At 46.3% G+C, this 15,482-nt stretch overlaps 1 protein-coding gene across 4 annotated transcripts in view; it reads right to left on the bottom strand.

The window, feature by feature from the left end:
- The window catches only part of FGFRL1 (fibroblast growth factor receptor like 1), a 166,283-nt gene extending 151,800 nt beyond the window's left edge, over window positions 1-14,483 (bottom strand). The window contains exons 1-2 of one of the 4 annotated variants that reach the window (XM_030270521.4): window positions 14,011-14,483; window positions 12,718-12,827 (exon numbers count right to left, since the gene is read on the bottom strand). In XM_030270521.4, coding sequence (XP_030126381.2) covers window positions 12,718-12,778 — 61 coding nt within the window. In that variant the 5' untranslated portion in view covers window positions 12,779-12,827; window positions 14,011-14,483. Of the gene's footprint in view, window positions 1-12,717; window positions 12,828-12,961; window positions 13,170-13,207; window positions 13,418-13,557; window positions 13,638-14,010 lie in introns of those variants that run through there. The other 3 variants (XM_032747952.3, XM_032747950.3, XM_041715629.2) reach the window with 3 other exon arrangements.
- Between the last annotated feature and the right edge of the window lie 999 nt (window positions 14,484-15,482).

Raw genomic sequence — 15,482 nt, 5'->3', positions numbered from 1 at the left:
TGCATTTAACACTGTAACTGTCTGTTCTTCATTCTGAGTTTGACAGCCCTTACCACAATGACAGAGCTTTGGTGCAATGAGGACTTCCAGGCACTAACCCCAATCTAAAAAAAAAACATAATAAAATCACACCAGCTATAATAACATCTTTGCTTAATGCTGTGTTCATCGTACCAACCAAAACCTCTGCTCACTTGCTGACCTGGTCTTTGAGAGCAATATGAAATATCTCAGATGTTGCAGTCCTCCTCAAACTCTACCTGAATATCTATCTTGTAAATATGCTCCAACACATGCCACAGACAGAAGGCCTTGAGTCAGTTTTAACGCTGTGTTACTTACAGCAAAAAAAACCTGTTCTGTTAATTTGTAGCATTTTTCATCCTTCTCAGACAAGTTACTGGGTTTGCAGTTTGGGGTTATCTTGCACTTTATAGTGTCTGCCTTACCCTTGCAAACATACAAGGGAAAGCACCTGTAAGTACACACAAAGAAAAATATCCAACTCAAAATGCCATTAAAATTCATTCAGGGTTATTCCTCGCTGCTGTTATTTCAGTTAGCGTCTCATAACTAAGCTGCTCCCTTCTTTTTTCTTTCAAACACTTGTCTCAGTGAAAGTCTGATAGTGTTTTTCCTTCTGGAGAAAGAAATCCCAGAGATGTATTTTCAACCTCCCAGCTCAGTATTTCCCAGATATTTTGAATCAGACAGGGACTGTTGCCAAGATTCACATTTTCCCCAGATCACCACACCCCCTCACACTCTCAGTTTAAAGCCATCACAGATGCAGGGATGGACTCTGGAGTGGTTCTTACTGCCTTGCTCCTGTTGTCCTTCTTGCAAGTCCATGAGCCAGCATGGGAACCTACACTTGTCGCTCTTGCTTTGCCCAAGAGAGACACATTGTCCAGGTATGAGAAGGTTTGGCAGATTTACAACAATTTTTAAGACAAAAAAAAATCATTTTTTTCAATAGGTAGCATTATTGAGTACCAGGTTCTGCTTTTCACACCTGTACCTGAGTTTAGTCTTCCAAGGCAGAGTAAGCCCAGCAGCCTTCATATGGATACTGATACATACACCAGGATCTTTCCCCCTTTCCAAAAAACAGGATCAAGAGCCAAAAGCCACAGCTTCTCCAGGGTGCTGGGTCATGTTGCAGAAGGCTAGACATGTGTCAATCACCCCTGGACAGAACTCCTGCACTGTCAACATAAACAGCTCCTTCCAGAAATCCCCTAAAAGTGTTGTTGATGCAGCCCTGCAGCGTCACCTGTTTAGCTGCTGGCTCTCATATTCTCCCTGGAAAAATATTTTCACCCACAGGGAGTGTTTTGGCCAAGTTGTTTTCTCTGCCTTATTTTTGCAACCTGCTAAACCTGACAGTGACTACTGCCAGTAGTCAGAATTTTTGTAGAGACAAAGCCAAGCTTGAGGAAATTCTGGGTGACATCCCACACTCACCTTGGCTCCAGAGTGGACACACACTGTGCCTGGACCAGAGGAAACACCTGGTCACCAGCAGCACTGGTTGCAGCCACCTTTGCTGCCCACTGGGCTTTTCATGGAGCAGCTCCTTCCTTGCAGCAGGCAATGCCATAGGCAGGCCAGCAAACCCTGGCAGAATTAACTTGCCATTTTCATTTCCCCAAAACGACCCTCCTGCCTCAGAAGACAAACACAGAGACACAGGAAGGAAGGTATCACCCATTTCAAGGGATCATTGAGACAAACAGAAAATTGTCATGATGCAGTGTGAAAGATGCAATCTCCCAGTGCAGAATGTCCAGCACTACGCTACCCCTGAGCTGAACCAAGAGACAAATGTGACTTTTCAGTCTTCACATTCACTGCCCCCAGGCTATGTTACATTTTGCCCTGTGGACCTTGATGCATTTGAGATTCCCAAAGAGTCATTTTATAAATGTTCCCATAAATATCCAGTACTTCAAAGTACTGAGCCTTCCTGCCATAAGTGGGAACAGAAGAAAGGACTTGCTGCCTGCAAGGACACTGCGATATTCCACAAGCTCAGCCCATGCTCCTCTAAGAATTTAAACCATCACATCTTTTTCCAGGTTGGCTTCCTGCCCAAGTTTCCTCCCCAAAACATCCAAAGCAAGGTCAGAGGAGCTCTCCCCCTGGCACAAGGGAATTACCAGGCTGGGAGCAAAGGAGGACAAGGACAGGCCAGTGATGGGGTCAAGTTCAGTCATCTTCAGCTGCCATAAAGTCACACCTGAGAAGGATTTACTGCCAGGATCTGAGTGGCTGCAGTCAGGAAAGGAAGGGGAGTCCTATTTGTGCATCTAATGACCCAACTTAGCAGGACAGAAACCAAGTGCTTGACCTTTTTCAACATCATGTGAAGCAAATGCTCCATATGACATGACTCCAGCATTATCTACCAGGCACAGGTGCATGACTGCAATTAGAAATTACTGGCATTTCACACATAACAGCACCTTTCAACCCAACTCAGCCCATCCAAAACCACTCTGAGACTCCATTACCACTTTTTCCCACCCAGCCTTCCCAGCTCCCTTGCCAGCTCGAGCAGCACCAAATAATTCCCCAAGAAGTCTCACAGCTGTTATTTGAAAATTAAATTGGAAGTCACGACACCTTGCTGCACGCTGGTAGATCTTACACTTGGCATTTGGTTTATCCCAACACCATTCCTCACCCCCCACCCCTAAACCAACTTCCGTGGAGAACAATGCCGCCGGTTTGTGTCCACAACAGATTTATTCCCCCTTTTCCAGCAGCTCGCAACGCCCGCACCTTCAAGGGGCAGTAGCTGCTTGAAGCAAAGGGTTCCTTCTGGTTTCTGGAAAGAAAAGGCTGCCCTCTATAATCAGGGTATTGTTCTCCCTAAATGGAGCCAGACTCTGTAAACACGCTCCTCTGCACAGCGCTGGGAGGGTGAATGCCAGCGTGTGTATACATACATGCAGGGAATGTGTCTTGTTCTAAACAACAGTGAATTATGTTAATTCATTTCCTCTGCCTAAACAGTGCTAATAAGCTTCGGGAAAGGAGGAGGAAAAAGTAAACAAGAGTCCATTACAAAAAGATGAGGGGGAGAGGTAACCAAATAACTCCACCAAATGTCTCCTCAGGGGAAGGGCATTCACGTTACAGCTCAGATGGGCTCCACACAGCCCTCCCTCCGTCCTGCTGGAGGTGGAAATGTAACAGCAACAATTTCTTTCTTTTCTTTCCAAAGGTTTCAGCCTGTTTTCACGAGTTCAATCTTGTGAAATGGGAAATGAGCCCCCACCAGTGCCCTGATCCACAGCGACTGCATCCCTGGGGGCTTTGCACTGCATGTGATGTGAGTGCTCTGGTGACCAAGCCAACATGAATAGTCAGAGCCTATTTGTGATTTTCTAACAGGAAAATAATTTCACTAAGCAAACTGCCATGCTTTGACTCAAAACCCTGATTAGCACAGTTTGAAAACAGGGCAGCATACTGTTCTGGGAATTAACTTGCTTGACCCCTAGTCTATAATGGCACTCAAATAATCTGTGAGTCAGACCAAGTTGAAAAACTCTTGGAAGACCACACTGAAAGAATTTACTGGATTTATTGGATTTTCTAGGATAAAAGAAAAATAAGCTTGGAACTCCACTTAGTCTGTGGCCTTCGGAAAGACAATTTTTTTCTCCTGACAGTATCTAGAAGAGGAAGACTGCCTATGCTGAGCAGCACTTTCTGTGTCTCTTTTTAATGTATGGGAAACTCTAAATAAATAGTCATAATTAATATAAATATGCAGGTTTATTGCTTTGATTACTTTTGAGTAACAGTAGCTTTCTACTTTGGTATTGATGGTAAGGTAAGGGACATATTCTTAACCCTGTGAATCTACAATCCTCCTCCAAACAGGAATACTCAAGCAGAGGAGAGCCCTGAATTTAACTTCAATTTAAATATCCAGAGTCTACTTTACCAGTTCCATACAAGGACTACCAGTCTGATGTTTCCAATGAACTTCCAAGGACAAAAATAAACGTGTGTAAATCACCATCACAAAATACTGCTTGAAATCCTCCAAATCCTCTGGCCTACTCCTGTTTGAGCAGGCAGGAAATCAGGAAAAGCATTCTGCCTTAGGAATACTAGCAGGACTTTGCTCTGGTCTAGATAAAACACTGACCCATCCCCACCTTATGGTTTCTGCAGCTCCTGAGCAAAATGCTCTCACCAGCCTCTACTACTTCTTTGTATCCCAGAAACAATAGCTGTGTGCTCGAAGCAAACACCTTCAGAGAGCAAATCCAGCAATTAGCAATCAAGTGTCCAAAGTCACTTCCCTGCATATGCAAATATCTCCCTAACAGGTTCATGATTCCTTGTCAATCAAACAAAGCAAAGTAAACACTTGCTCACTGTCCTGCCCTAAGGACTAAGGACTAATGACTAAGTTGAAAGTTTCACTCTCATTAGCCCTTAATGAAATTAGCCCTGGCAATACTGCATTTCTGATTGGTTGGGAATAGCAGGGAGGAGGAAAGATACTCATCAGCTCTGATCTGTTATTCTAGTTTTATATTAACTATTGCAGATCATGATGAACCCTCCCATGGCATGGTGCCACCCTGAAGAGAACTGAAACTCAGCCTGGTCTTATGAGGCTCCAGTTTCTGCTCTCTGGTAGGATTATATATTTAAATCCTACTCACACCTACTCAGCCACAACACACTGAACCTAAAGGGACTATCACCTTTGTAATCCAACCCTGAACATTAAAATATGAAATGACTTATCAGAGCATGCAGCCTGATCTCCACATGCTGGAGGAGCTGTCAACTCCTCCCCAGTTTTTCCATTTCAAACTGCCCAAAAATACATTACACACTTCCCAATATTACTCGTCTGGTTAAAGAGATGCTGGTATTGCCACCAAAATGTTGTGTTAGTCTGCAGAAGAACAGGGAAGATTTAGATTCACCCAGAAGGTGAGCAAGGTGGCTCACAGCTCCCTCTCTCTGAAGGGTACCCACATGCTGCAGGAGTTAGAGCCACCAGTTTAATACTGACTGGTCAATGACAAACAAGCACCCTCCCTTCCTTCCACAGAGTCTGGAGTATCCCTGGGGAGATATTCCACAGTGTTCAGAGGTTCATCCTGTTACTCATTAACCCTTCCATCCTTGACACACAGTTCATACACCTGTAGCTCATCTGGCACTTGCCATTGCTTAACCAGCAGTTACAGATGTGTTACAGATCTGTGTTAAGAGATCTGAGAACAACCACTGAGAAAAATAACTTCCTCTGTTACTCCAACTCACACAAATCTGTTAGGGAGGCAGGAGAAGGGAAAGAAACCTGTTCACAGTGCTCCAACATCTGCAGCTGCCTAGCTGCAGTACTTTGGCTTGTACAGCTTTGAGAGACTGGTGAGTCCAAACAGCTTTCCCTTTTCCCTTCTTTGTGGTTGATTTGGCCTTGCCCCATTCACTTCTGTGTAGAAAAAGGGAGATTAAAATCCATACAAAGCAATAGTAAAACACAGCACAATGAAAGCACCCCTGGTACATTACAAGGCTTTTACTCAGTCACATATTGGTCAAAAGCCAATTAAGTCTCACACCTGTATGTGGGGGCACCTGAGAGGACACAAAAGATGAGAGAACTACAGCACAGACTTGGAAAAGCTGCATCCCAACATCCCCTTCAAAGTCACGCACTGCCTGCTCAAGATCCTCTCCCAGGCACCAGCAGGCCTCAAGAGCAGGGGTACTTTAATTAAGCTGGACTTAATTTTATTTTGGAGGTTGGCTAACACATTTCCTGCCATGTTCCTCTCCAGCTTTTTCCCTCTTCCAGTATCCTGGACAGAACTAACAAGCCCAAACTTACCAGAGATGTTGTGCCAGTCCACATTAATACCTAACTCTCAAGGTTATCAGTTCAGGGGATATGTGGAGGAAACCTAGCAAGGAGAATACAAATTTCTAAAAATGCTATTGCACAAATTAAGTCCACATTTCCCTATTTGTCTGCTGTTCCTGTGTTTTTATCTGACAGGCACAAATACTGAGAGCTCCTAAAATACCCACCCAAGTCAGTGCCACCCAAGTGGCATCTAGGGTATGACACCTCTTGCATTACTCACTTGACAGGATACCCAAGACTGTGTGAATCTCTCATGAAATAAATTTACCACATATGAGAAGAAATTATTTTGTGTCCCATCAGTCTGGAATCCACCTGTAGAGAAGCTGAGCACAGAGGTGCAGCCATCCTGAGAAACATTAACCTGCTCCAAGGAGCCTCTGTTCCCAATTTGCATTTTTCTTCTTTCCTTAGTGAAGCTCAAAGTAAGTTTGAACACTTAATGGAAGAAGTAGCCTGGAGTTATTGGCTGAATTTCCAGGTGAAAATTGGAGTGGTTGGGATGAAATAACAACGTCAGGTTCCTCGCAGCACTGCAGGACTTTGGGTTTCTGCTGTGATACAAAGGGAACACTGAGTAATCAGAGCAGCCAACCAAACCCCACACAGCCCAGGAAGGGGAGTGAGGGGGAGGAAAATAAAAAACAGAGATGGGAATGGATTCGGCAACAAACAGCACACACTCACTTCTTAAATAACACTCAGACAAGTCTTGAGCCCATCCAGACTCGGAACACTGCCCACAGGATGGCTCTGGATAAACCTCTCTGCGGCAACCTAAAGTTTAAGCAGTGAATTTCCAAATTGCTTTCAGTCCTGGCAGTGCACGCTCCACCCATCAGCCAGAGCTGGCAGTCAGTAGCAGCAAAATGTGCTTTTCTAGAATAAAAAATGTGAGTCCAAGCTATGCAGTCAAACAGGCAAGTGGCACGCTCGGCCCACATCCCCTCTGCTGTCATGAATTAGGAGGGTATCACAGATAATCTGAGTAAATCATCCTTCAGGGATGGATCCAAAGCCTACGGGAGTGAGTAGGAGACACAGCACCAACACTCTCAGGCTCTGAATCAGCTCCTAACCTGTCACAACTGGCATGGGCTGCATCTGCTTATCTCATACGACATCAGAGAGCACAATCAGATTAATCAAGCTTCCTTTTGGAAATATTTTTCTTTTAGCATAGTACCACAGTTGCTATGACAGAGCAGCAGACTGAAAAGACTTGCATCAGACAGAGGTGTTTGCAAGTTCTGCATTCACACTGGCTCCACTCTCAAAAAGTCCCTTATATGATCAAAAATGTTTCACCTTGCTGCAAAAGATTAGAACAGGTAAACACAGCTAAATAGGTATGAGGGCGTTATTATCAGAGAAAGCTCAAAGTAAAGGCTGATTACAGAGAAAAAGATAAGGAATAAGAAATCCAAATTAAACGTTCCAAACAGTATCAAATGCATTTTAGCTTGAGCAGAGCACCAGAAAATACAGGAAGAGGTCAGATGAAAGACAAATTACTTGAAACAAGACAAAATGAGGAGGGTAATGAAAGAAATGTGAGAAAAGAGCATTTCCACCAACTCCTGTAATGCTGGGATACATCTGCACAGATCCTTTTGGCAGCTTGGTTTTACGAGTCACTGCAGACACAAATAGAAGCTTCACATCTTAGGAAAATCAGCTGCACCAGTTCAAATCTCACTGAATAAATAAAGCTATGACTAAAGGTTGTTTGGTTTCTTTTAATTCAACTTAGGTGCAAGAGGATCTCTGCATTGTTATTTTCCTCCTTCAGTGGAAATTTTTATCTCTTCCAGTAATTAATCCAAAAATGCTCAGCCAGACTCTACTGCACTCACACAATTCCATAACGAGTGTTCTTGTTATGGAATTGTATCAGTGTCACTTATGGTGAGACAGACATTCAATAAAGGAATTATCTGAGAGGATATTGGAAAAGATCAGCTCTATCAGCCAATTCATGTCAAATGAAAAACTTCAGCTTCAGTTAAATTGGCACCAATGGCACCAAATCTTGAAAAGGGAGTTCCTTTTTCAATTTCAAATTATATTTTTTTCCCTGAAAAAAGCACTTTCCTGTAATATCTCAAGAACCACCTCATGGCATATGAAAGTTGCTTCTGTGGCTAAGACTCAGGATTTGGAGTCCATCCTTTGCTGTGAGCAAGTTCATCCCAGAAAAGAGACATTTGGATTTGCTGCTTGCGTCTTTTAATGAAGGTCTAAGAAACATATGGACTTGGAAAACAGAGTTATAAAAACTTTAGGGAAAATTTAGATGTATTTGAGCAATTTGCTGAGTTTTGTAATATTCCTAATTAAAAACAAATAAAATCAACCCTAATTTTCCAGTATGACGCACACTGAATTTTATGTTTAAACTCAGCCACAATTTAAAGCGGCCGACAGCCTCAGAAGAAGGGAGGAACCAGCGTTTAAAAAAATAACCAGGATTTTCTTAGATCGTCATGTTGACTCTAGGTACAAATCATGCTGACAGATTATTCATGAGCAAGTTCCCCAAGAGCAAGATCCAAAAAAATGCCCCAAACTTCTCCAGAAGATGTGCTGTGACTTCCATAAAATCTGAATCAGGCTGTTAGATCTGAACACGCTTCTCTTTCACAAGCGAGAAATTACCTAATCGTTCTATCTGGTAACAGCCACTCAACAAGAATAAAGGCATAATACAGAAGCCAATAACCATCTCTGTCACATTACCATTATTTATATTTTCTGTGCTTACTGAAGGACTCTTAGAAACCCTAAAGTTCACTCTTATAAACCCCAAAATTACAGAATGGGAATTCTGTTCATCAGAACGAAGAACAGAACAAAGAACTCAACTTCCAAGAAATAAAAAAAACGCCTCTAGCATCCTATTCCCTTTTCTTCAATATGAAGAGAAACCAAAATGGCACATAATGTTATTTCTGCATGAAACCATTGAATTTTGATGTGGCCCAATCAGCAAATTCCCTGTAAAGCAGACACCAAGCAGGTTTGCAAGCCAAGGTCGCACGGAGAAGTGCCAGAACAGAAAGCAATTAAGGTCCCGTTCTTCCCCTCCCTACGCAATGCACCGAAAATGAAATCAACATCCAAACTAATTAGTTTCCAGCAGAATATCAGTTTACTTGCTAACAGGAGGGTGGTTACTGCTCTTACCAAAAACTTCTAAACATACCATGCAAGATCTTGCTTAAGCCAAGGGACCAAGCCAGGCACATCCCAACGTTACCATATACGGTCACCAACACGAATATGATGGCAACTTGACAGATTTGGAACAAATACTGCGTTGTCGGTCACTGAGATAACATAGGCAGGAAAATATCAGATTGTATTACCTGTGTCCAGCTGGAGGTGTGGCGTGGCAGGAGCTACATTGCTGCAGGACACAGTCACTAAAGGTTAGCGACCCAGGATGGCATTAATCCCTGCAGAGGAGGGCCAGGGCAGGACACTAAAGACTTTTATACCCAGTATGAGGCTGCTTGGAGAGAGCAGGAATGGAATAACAGGAGGGATGAGCCGCTGGACCTGCACTGTTATCCCAGGTTGAGAGCAGACATTATCTGGTGAGGCTGGGAACCAGGCTGAAGCTGCCAGGCTAAAGCCCCACACCTTGGCTGTCAGCTGGAAGGCACAGTCCCTCTTAGAAAACCACAGCACTCAGATTTTGTTCTCCAAGAGTGAGTTTTGAGCACACAGGCATTCTAGTCTTCAGCCACAAGGGAAAGAAGGAGCTTGGATATCTACCAAAATAGCTCCCAAGGAAGACTTTTTTGGTACAGGCTCCCTTCAGGAGATCCTTAGCCTAGAATAAGATTGACCACTGAGAATTATTCCAGATTAAGTTTTTTGAAAGGTTTATTCCAGTGCATTTGCAGGTGTACAGAAGCCCTTAGTCGAAGTCTTTCAACCCCAAAAGCATTAGTTCAAACACAGCTAGAGCTACCTCACCCCTAATCCCTTCAAACACAATTCTACCACCTGTACCTCTAAAATCAGACCTGCTCTCTGTTTTTCCTGGGTACTTCAGAGGTACTGCTTCTTTCTGAAGAGTTTATCTTGGTTTGCTAAGATATTCCCCTTTTTACAGTGTCTTCTACATCAGTGATGAGATACATTGTTGGACAGAGCCAGCAGGCACAGATCCGACCCTGGAAAAACGCCCCTTTTTGCTGGAGGGTGGAAAAAAAAAACCTGCCAGCTAAACCCAACCAGTCATTCCTGCAGGGCCCTTTGCCTTAAAAGGTGTCACCTAAATAAAGATGTAAAAATAATACAACGTAACATTTAATGCAAGATTGCAGCTGACCATTCAACTGTCAGGAAATATCAAAGCTGGAGCGCGTGGGCAACTTAACTCTGCCCCCTTGTGCAGATGCACCATGACACAGCCCTTCCCCAAGCACAGGCTGAGCATTCAGTCAGCCTCAAATTAACACCCTAATTACAGCATAACCTACTTTTGCCTAAAATGAGTAGAATAGAAGGACCATCACTTTCCCAGAGAACCTCCTCAGCCACCTTCCTCACTTGATCGCCAGCCAGCAAGCACTTTAATTAAACTTCTGATGCCTCGGATCAGGAGGTGCTGGCACACTTCAGGCCTCACACGTCTGATCTACAATCAGGACACAAATTTTAAATGCTGTTTGACCAAAACAAAGAGCCCTTCTTCCTCCAGAGAAGAGCCTCACGACCTCAGGCTGAGATTTGGCTGAAGGACTGCCTATAAAACCTGAGCGACTGTAGCAGGTAACATTTACACATCTCCAGTGGCCAAAGCCCTCGTATGAGGCGTTCAGAAAAACTCTGCAGGCACATGAAAAACCTGGCACATTTTTCCAAGAACCTGAAATTATCCCAATGTAAACACCTAACAATTGGAGATATCTGTCAGCACAAAATTTCAAAGTTCTGGGAAGTTTCTGATCTCTGCTCACGAGTTTGATCTTCCATCTACCTCCTTCACCATCAAAAATGTTCTCCTTCTTAAGGAGGTCTAAAGCAGGACTTAAATGTCAGAATCGTGTCTGTGTTTTCACAGCAATGACTCCTTCTTCTTCTCTGCTTCTCCTCTCTTAAATCAGCACACGAATGAATGGCATTTTTCATGGGTTTGGCCCTGGCTTTTAACCTCTATTTCTTGATAATTTTAAATAACCAGAACCATCTCTCCATACACTTACAAGGTTTTTCCAGCTCTGAAAAGTGTTCAAATAATCCAATTACAATATGATCCTAACTAAGTTTTATTTAAAAGATCTTTCCACAAGGAAAAATAATGTTGTCTTGAAATTACTACTGTTAATTTTCTGTCTCTTTTTCACATGACAACAGCCCACAGTGCTTCACTTTCCAGGGGCAATAAGTGTAAGAGCAAGACAGTTGCAAACCAAATTTAAACAGGCTCAGCCAGTAATGCAGCCGATACTCAGCTCACATCAGAGACAAGAATCTTTTTGTCTTCTCCTGCCCACTTCAGATCTTTTCCGGAACTCCACCAACTTCTCAGGTCCATTGCAATAATATACATCCATGAAGTCATCTTAATTCACACACTGCTGCCCATCGCCCACAACTTAAACTGAGTCTCCATTGTAAGCCTTGCCTGGAATTCAGACTTGAAGGAATTACAGACTATATACTGTTTTCTTTTTCGTTCAGCTTCCAGCCAAATCATTTTATAGTGCTTTTGCCTCCATAAAATATTTTCTTGAGAGCCAATGCCAAAAAGAAAAAAAAAAAAAAAAAAAAAAAGCAATGCACTAAACCAAACTTGAGTTTTCAGAGTAATTCTTCAAGTCTTCCCCTCTCCTTTCCCACCCTCACCCCCAAGATTTATTTTTGGCAAGTTACAGCCCAAGTGAAGGGCAAGTTTAAAGCTTTTAATTCGCAAGTTCTTCACACTGGACGACTTCAAGGTCTTACAACAATTCACAAAACTCTCAGACCACTGGGCATTGCAGCTGGAGCAATCTGCATCCTAAAATTGTACCCCTATTCTCTTGGAACAATGCAGCCCCTACTTTGTGACCAGAGACAGGGGAGCTGCAATCCTGGATTCCCATTCAGGCTAAGGACAGCACCCACCAAGGTACAACACAGGCAAAAGCGCAGGAAGCGCCACCGCTCCTTGCACTCTGATCCCAGAGCTTTGCTAAAAGCACCTTGCCATAAAGAAACTTCTTTTTTTTCCTACCCCCATTATTCCCAGGTCAATCTATTTCAATTTGCCTCTGGAAGGGTAACCTGTTTATTGAAATCTGATCAACTGCTGGAGCCTCAGTGCTAAAATACGCTCTCGCTGTTGGGAACTGTCATTTGTCTGTCACCGGGGAAGTTAATGGATGTGCTTGTTTAGTTTGTAAGTGGGAATACACAGGGCAGAGGCTGGAGGGATTACAGGAGGGGAGAGGTATTTCTGATCCACAGAGGAATGCAGTTGCTTTTCTTCAAAATTGTCTGTGTATTTTTACACAGGCACAAGAAAAGCTCCTGGAAGTTCACCTGTGCCTAGCAGACCTCAGCAAAGCCGCAGTGACCACGCTCCATCCCAAAGGACAGCCCCGGACCACGCAGGTAAGGAGGCACCACACGTGGGCACGAGCCTGCACCTCTGTGCAGATAAAAAATGTGCAGGGGACAAGTCCCTGCTGACAGCAACTCCCCTGGGGGGTCCCTCCAGGGGCACTTGAGGGTGTTTGCAGAGCCCACGGAGCAGAGGGTAGGAACACAGTCACAGGGTGATCACACCAAGCGCGGTCCCTTACCTCTCGCCGAGTCCGAAAATGCAATTATCCCTGCGAAAAGGAGCGCCAGCTGCAATTCCATTTTGAAAACCAGACCCCGCCGTATCGCACAGGCTACTGTCCTCTCAGACCTGGAGGCAGGAAAAAGGAGAGCAAAATAGTTACTGGGAGGGGAAAAAACTCTGAACAAACTTCAACTTTACAGAGTTTTAAATCCTATTGAGAAGACTGGCAAGAAAAAACAGCAAATGAAAGAGCAACGTACTTTTAATTCATTCTTTGGTGCTCAGTGAGTAAAACTTTGCCCTCCTCTCTGCTTTAGCCTGATATAAATCAAAAATCCACCGAGGCCAGCAAGCTCCTCTAAGTTTACAGTTAATGCATAATTCTTTCGTATCCTGTACAGAACCAGTCTGGAAGGCAAACAAAACGCTAGCAAGTGGCCATAAAACAAGATTTCAGGTTAACAATTTGCGGAGGAACTTGGTGGAAGGGGGAGGAGGAATGTTACCTCTCCCATCAGCAGCCCAGAAAACTTTGTGTTGCTGCTCCAGTGCCCCTCAGTCAGGCTCCGCTCTGGGTACGCGCCTTCCTCCACTCCGAGACTTCTCTGTACAGCACTGATCCCTCCTTTCCTCTTCTTTCCTCCCCCACCCCCGGCACGCTCTCCCCACCAACAGCCCCACTTGTTTCCGTGGGCTCCAGAGGTGCGTCCCAAAGCGCAACCGCACTTAATTATCCAGATTCTTGAAGATGCCTTCGCTGTGATAACGCACACCCGGGGAAGATCAGGTTTACATTAATTACACCCTATTCTCCTCCTAAAACTCTCACTCTCTAAACACTGTCTGGATTCCTCACCCTTGTAAACTCCCCGGTTTAAACACCCCGTGCCCCCAGGACACACAACAACCCGCGTTCAGCATCCAGCAAAGCAAACGCGGCCGCTCCGCCGTTCGCGGCGGGCAGGGGCAGCGGCGGCGGGGGGCGGCGGGGCTGCCCCGGGGCGCAGCGCCCTAACGGGATATTCACCGCCGAGAACCGGGGTCGCGGAAGGGAGGGACGCGCGGGGGGACAGCCGGCGGGGGGACACCCGGCGCGATGCCACCTGGTGCTGCCCCGCGCCTCGGGGCTGCGCTGGCGGCTCCCAGCTGTGCGCTACGCGGCCCCGGCGGGGTGTCCCGGCGGGTGTCCCGGCGGGTGTCCCGGCGGGTGTCCCGGCGGGGTGTCCCGGTGGGGTGTCCCGGCGGGGTGTCCCGGCCCGGTGTCCCGGCCCGGTGTCCCGGTGCGGGTGGCGGCGCGGGGCACACTTACCTTGGCTGCTGCCGGGCTCTAACACCGCGAGCCGGAGCCCATCCCCGCCGCTCGCCGCCTCATGCCCTCCGCGGCCACGGCGCCCGGCGGGCGCTCCGCCGCCGGCCTCTACCTCATCCCCCCCTCCCCGGGGTGGCGGGGCTGCCTGGGGGTGCCCTCCCCACGGAGCGGCTCTGCCCCTTCACCGGCTTTTTAACAACCTCCCCCCTTTCGCCCCCGCCGGCGATTTTTTTCCACTCGAGAGTCACGGGCGAGGAGGTCAGGGAAAAGGGGAAACCTTGTAAATTATTTTTTTTCCTGCTTTCCGGGCCGGGCTGAGCGTGTGTGTGCGGGGAGGGACAGCGGGGACCTGCCAGAGCCTCCGGGGCTCCGCGCCGCGGGATGCCCGGTGATGCCGTCCGGCGGCTCGCCCAGCCGGAATCCCGTTTAAGGAGCGAGGGGAGGAGGGGAAAGGGGCTGGGGAAGGGGAGGGGAGGGGGGGGGGAGAGCCGGGGAGAGAGAAACCGGCGATAAAGCAACTTTCCCTGCAGGGCTTTGTGGCGGTGGGGGCCGAGCCGCCGCGGAGGGCGGTGCGGGGCCGCCCCGCTCCAAACTTCGCACCAATCCCCGGGAGCCCCCGGCAGCTCCCGCCCTCCGCCGGCCCCGCTCCCCTTAACCCTTTGCGGGCGGCTGCGGAGCGCTCGGTGCGTCGGGAGCGGGCGGCGCGTCCCGCAGCCCCCGCCGCGCTCCGAGCCCCGCACCGCCGGTGCCACCTCGCCGTGCCGCAGAGAGATCCCCTCCCGCACCCCCGTGGAGACCGAGACCTCCGGCCCCCCGGCCAAAGCCCCGCTCTGCCCGGGCCAGGAGAGAGCCCCGGCCGTGGGAACCCACCCCGCAGGCAGCCGGGGGGGAACGGAGGGAGGCTGCCCCGTTTTGATCCCTCGGCTTGGATGCAAATGGTGCCAGAAAGAAGATGGCCTGAACTAAGCTAAACCAAGTGGAAAATAAACTGTGGAGATGTCAGTTCCTTATATTAACTGTTACAATTATTTATTATTTACTTTCAAACATAATTCGGCTGATGCATCCGCTCTTACAGCAAATCACTCTTCATACGGGATCAAAACCAACCTGGCAGAATTCACCAAACAGACTAAACAAACGACAAGAAAAAATACTGTCTCAATGGCTAAACTTTTTGTATCTCAAAAGAAATATCACTACTGTTGATGTTATAGTTTCTTAGATCTCTTACTTGATATGTTCCAGCATGAAGACCTCCTTGAAAACAAAGTTCTCTCAGAACTAGTTCAATGTGATAGGCACCAGGAGAATGCCTAAACCCAAGCCAAGAATTAGTTTGAACATCTCTCTTATCAGTTTTGTTAGGATTATGAAATCACACCCTCTATTTTTATTATTGTTACTAAATATTTTTACTGAGTGGTTCCTGACAACATTAAATCTTGATACACAAAATCAATGTGAAAAAC

Source organism: Taeniopygia guttata, chromosome 4 (genome assembly GCF_048771995.1).
Source record: "Taeniopygia guttata chromosome 4, bTaeGut7.mat, whole genome shotgun sequence".
Classification (NCBI taxonomy): Eukaryota; Metazoa; Chordata; class Aves; order Passeriformes; family Estrildidae; genus Taeniopygia; species Taeniopygia guttata.
This window is presented reverse-complemented; position numbering and strand designations above follow the sequence as displayed.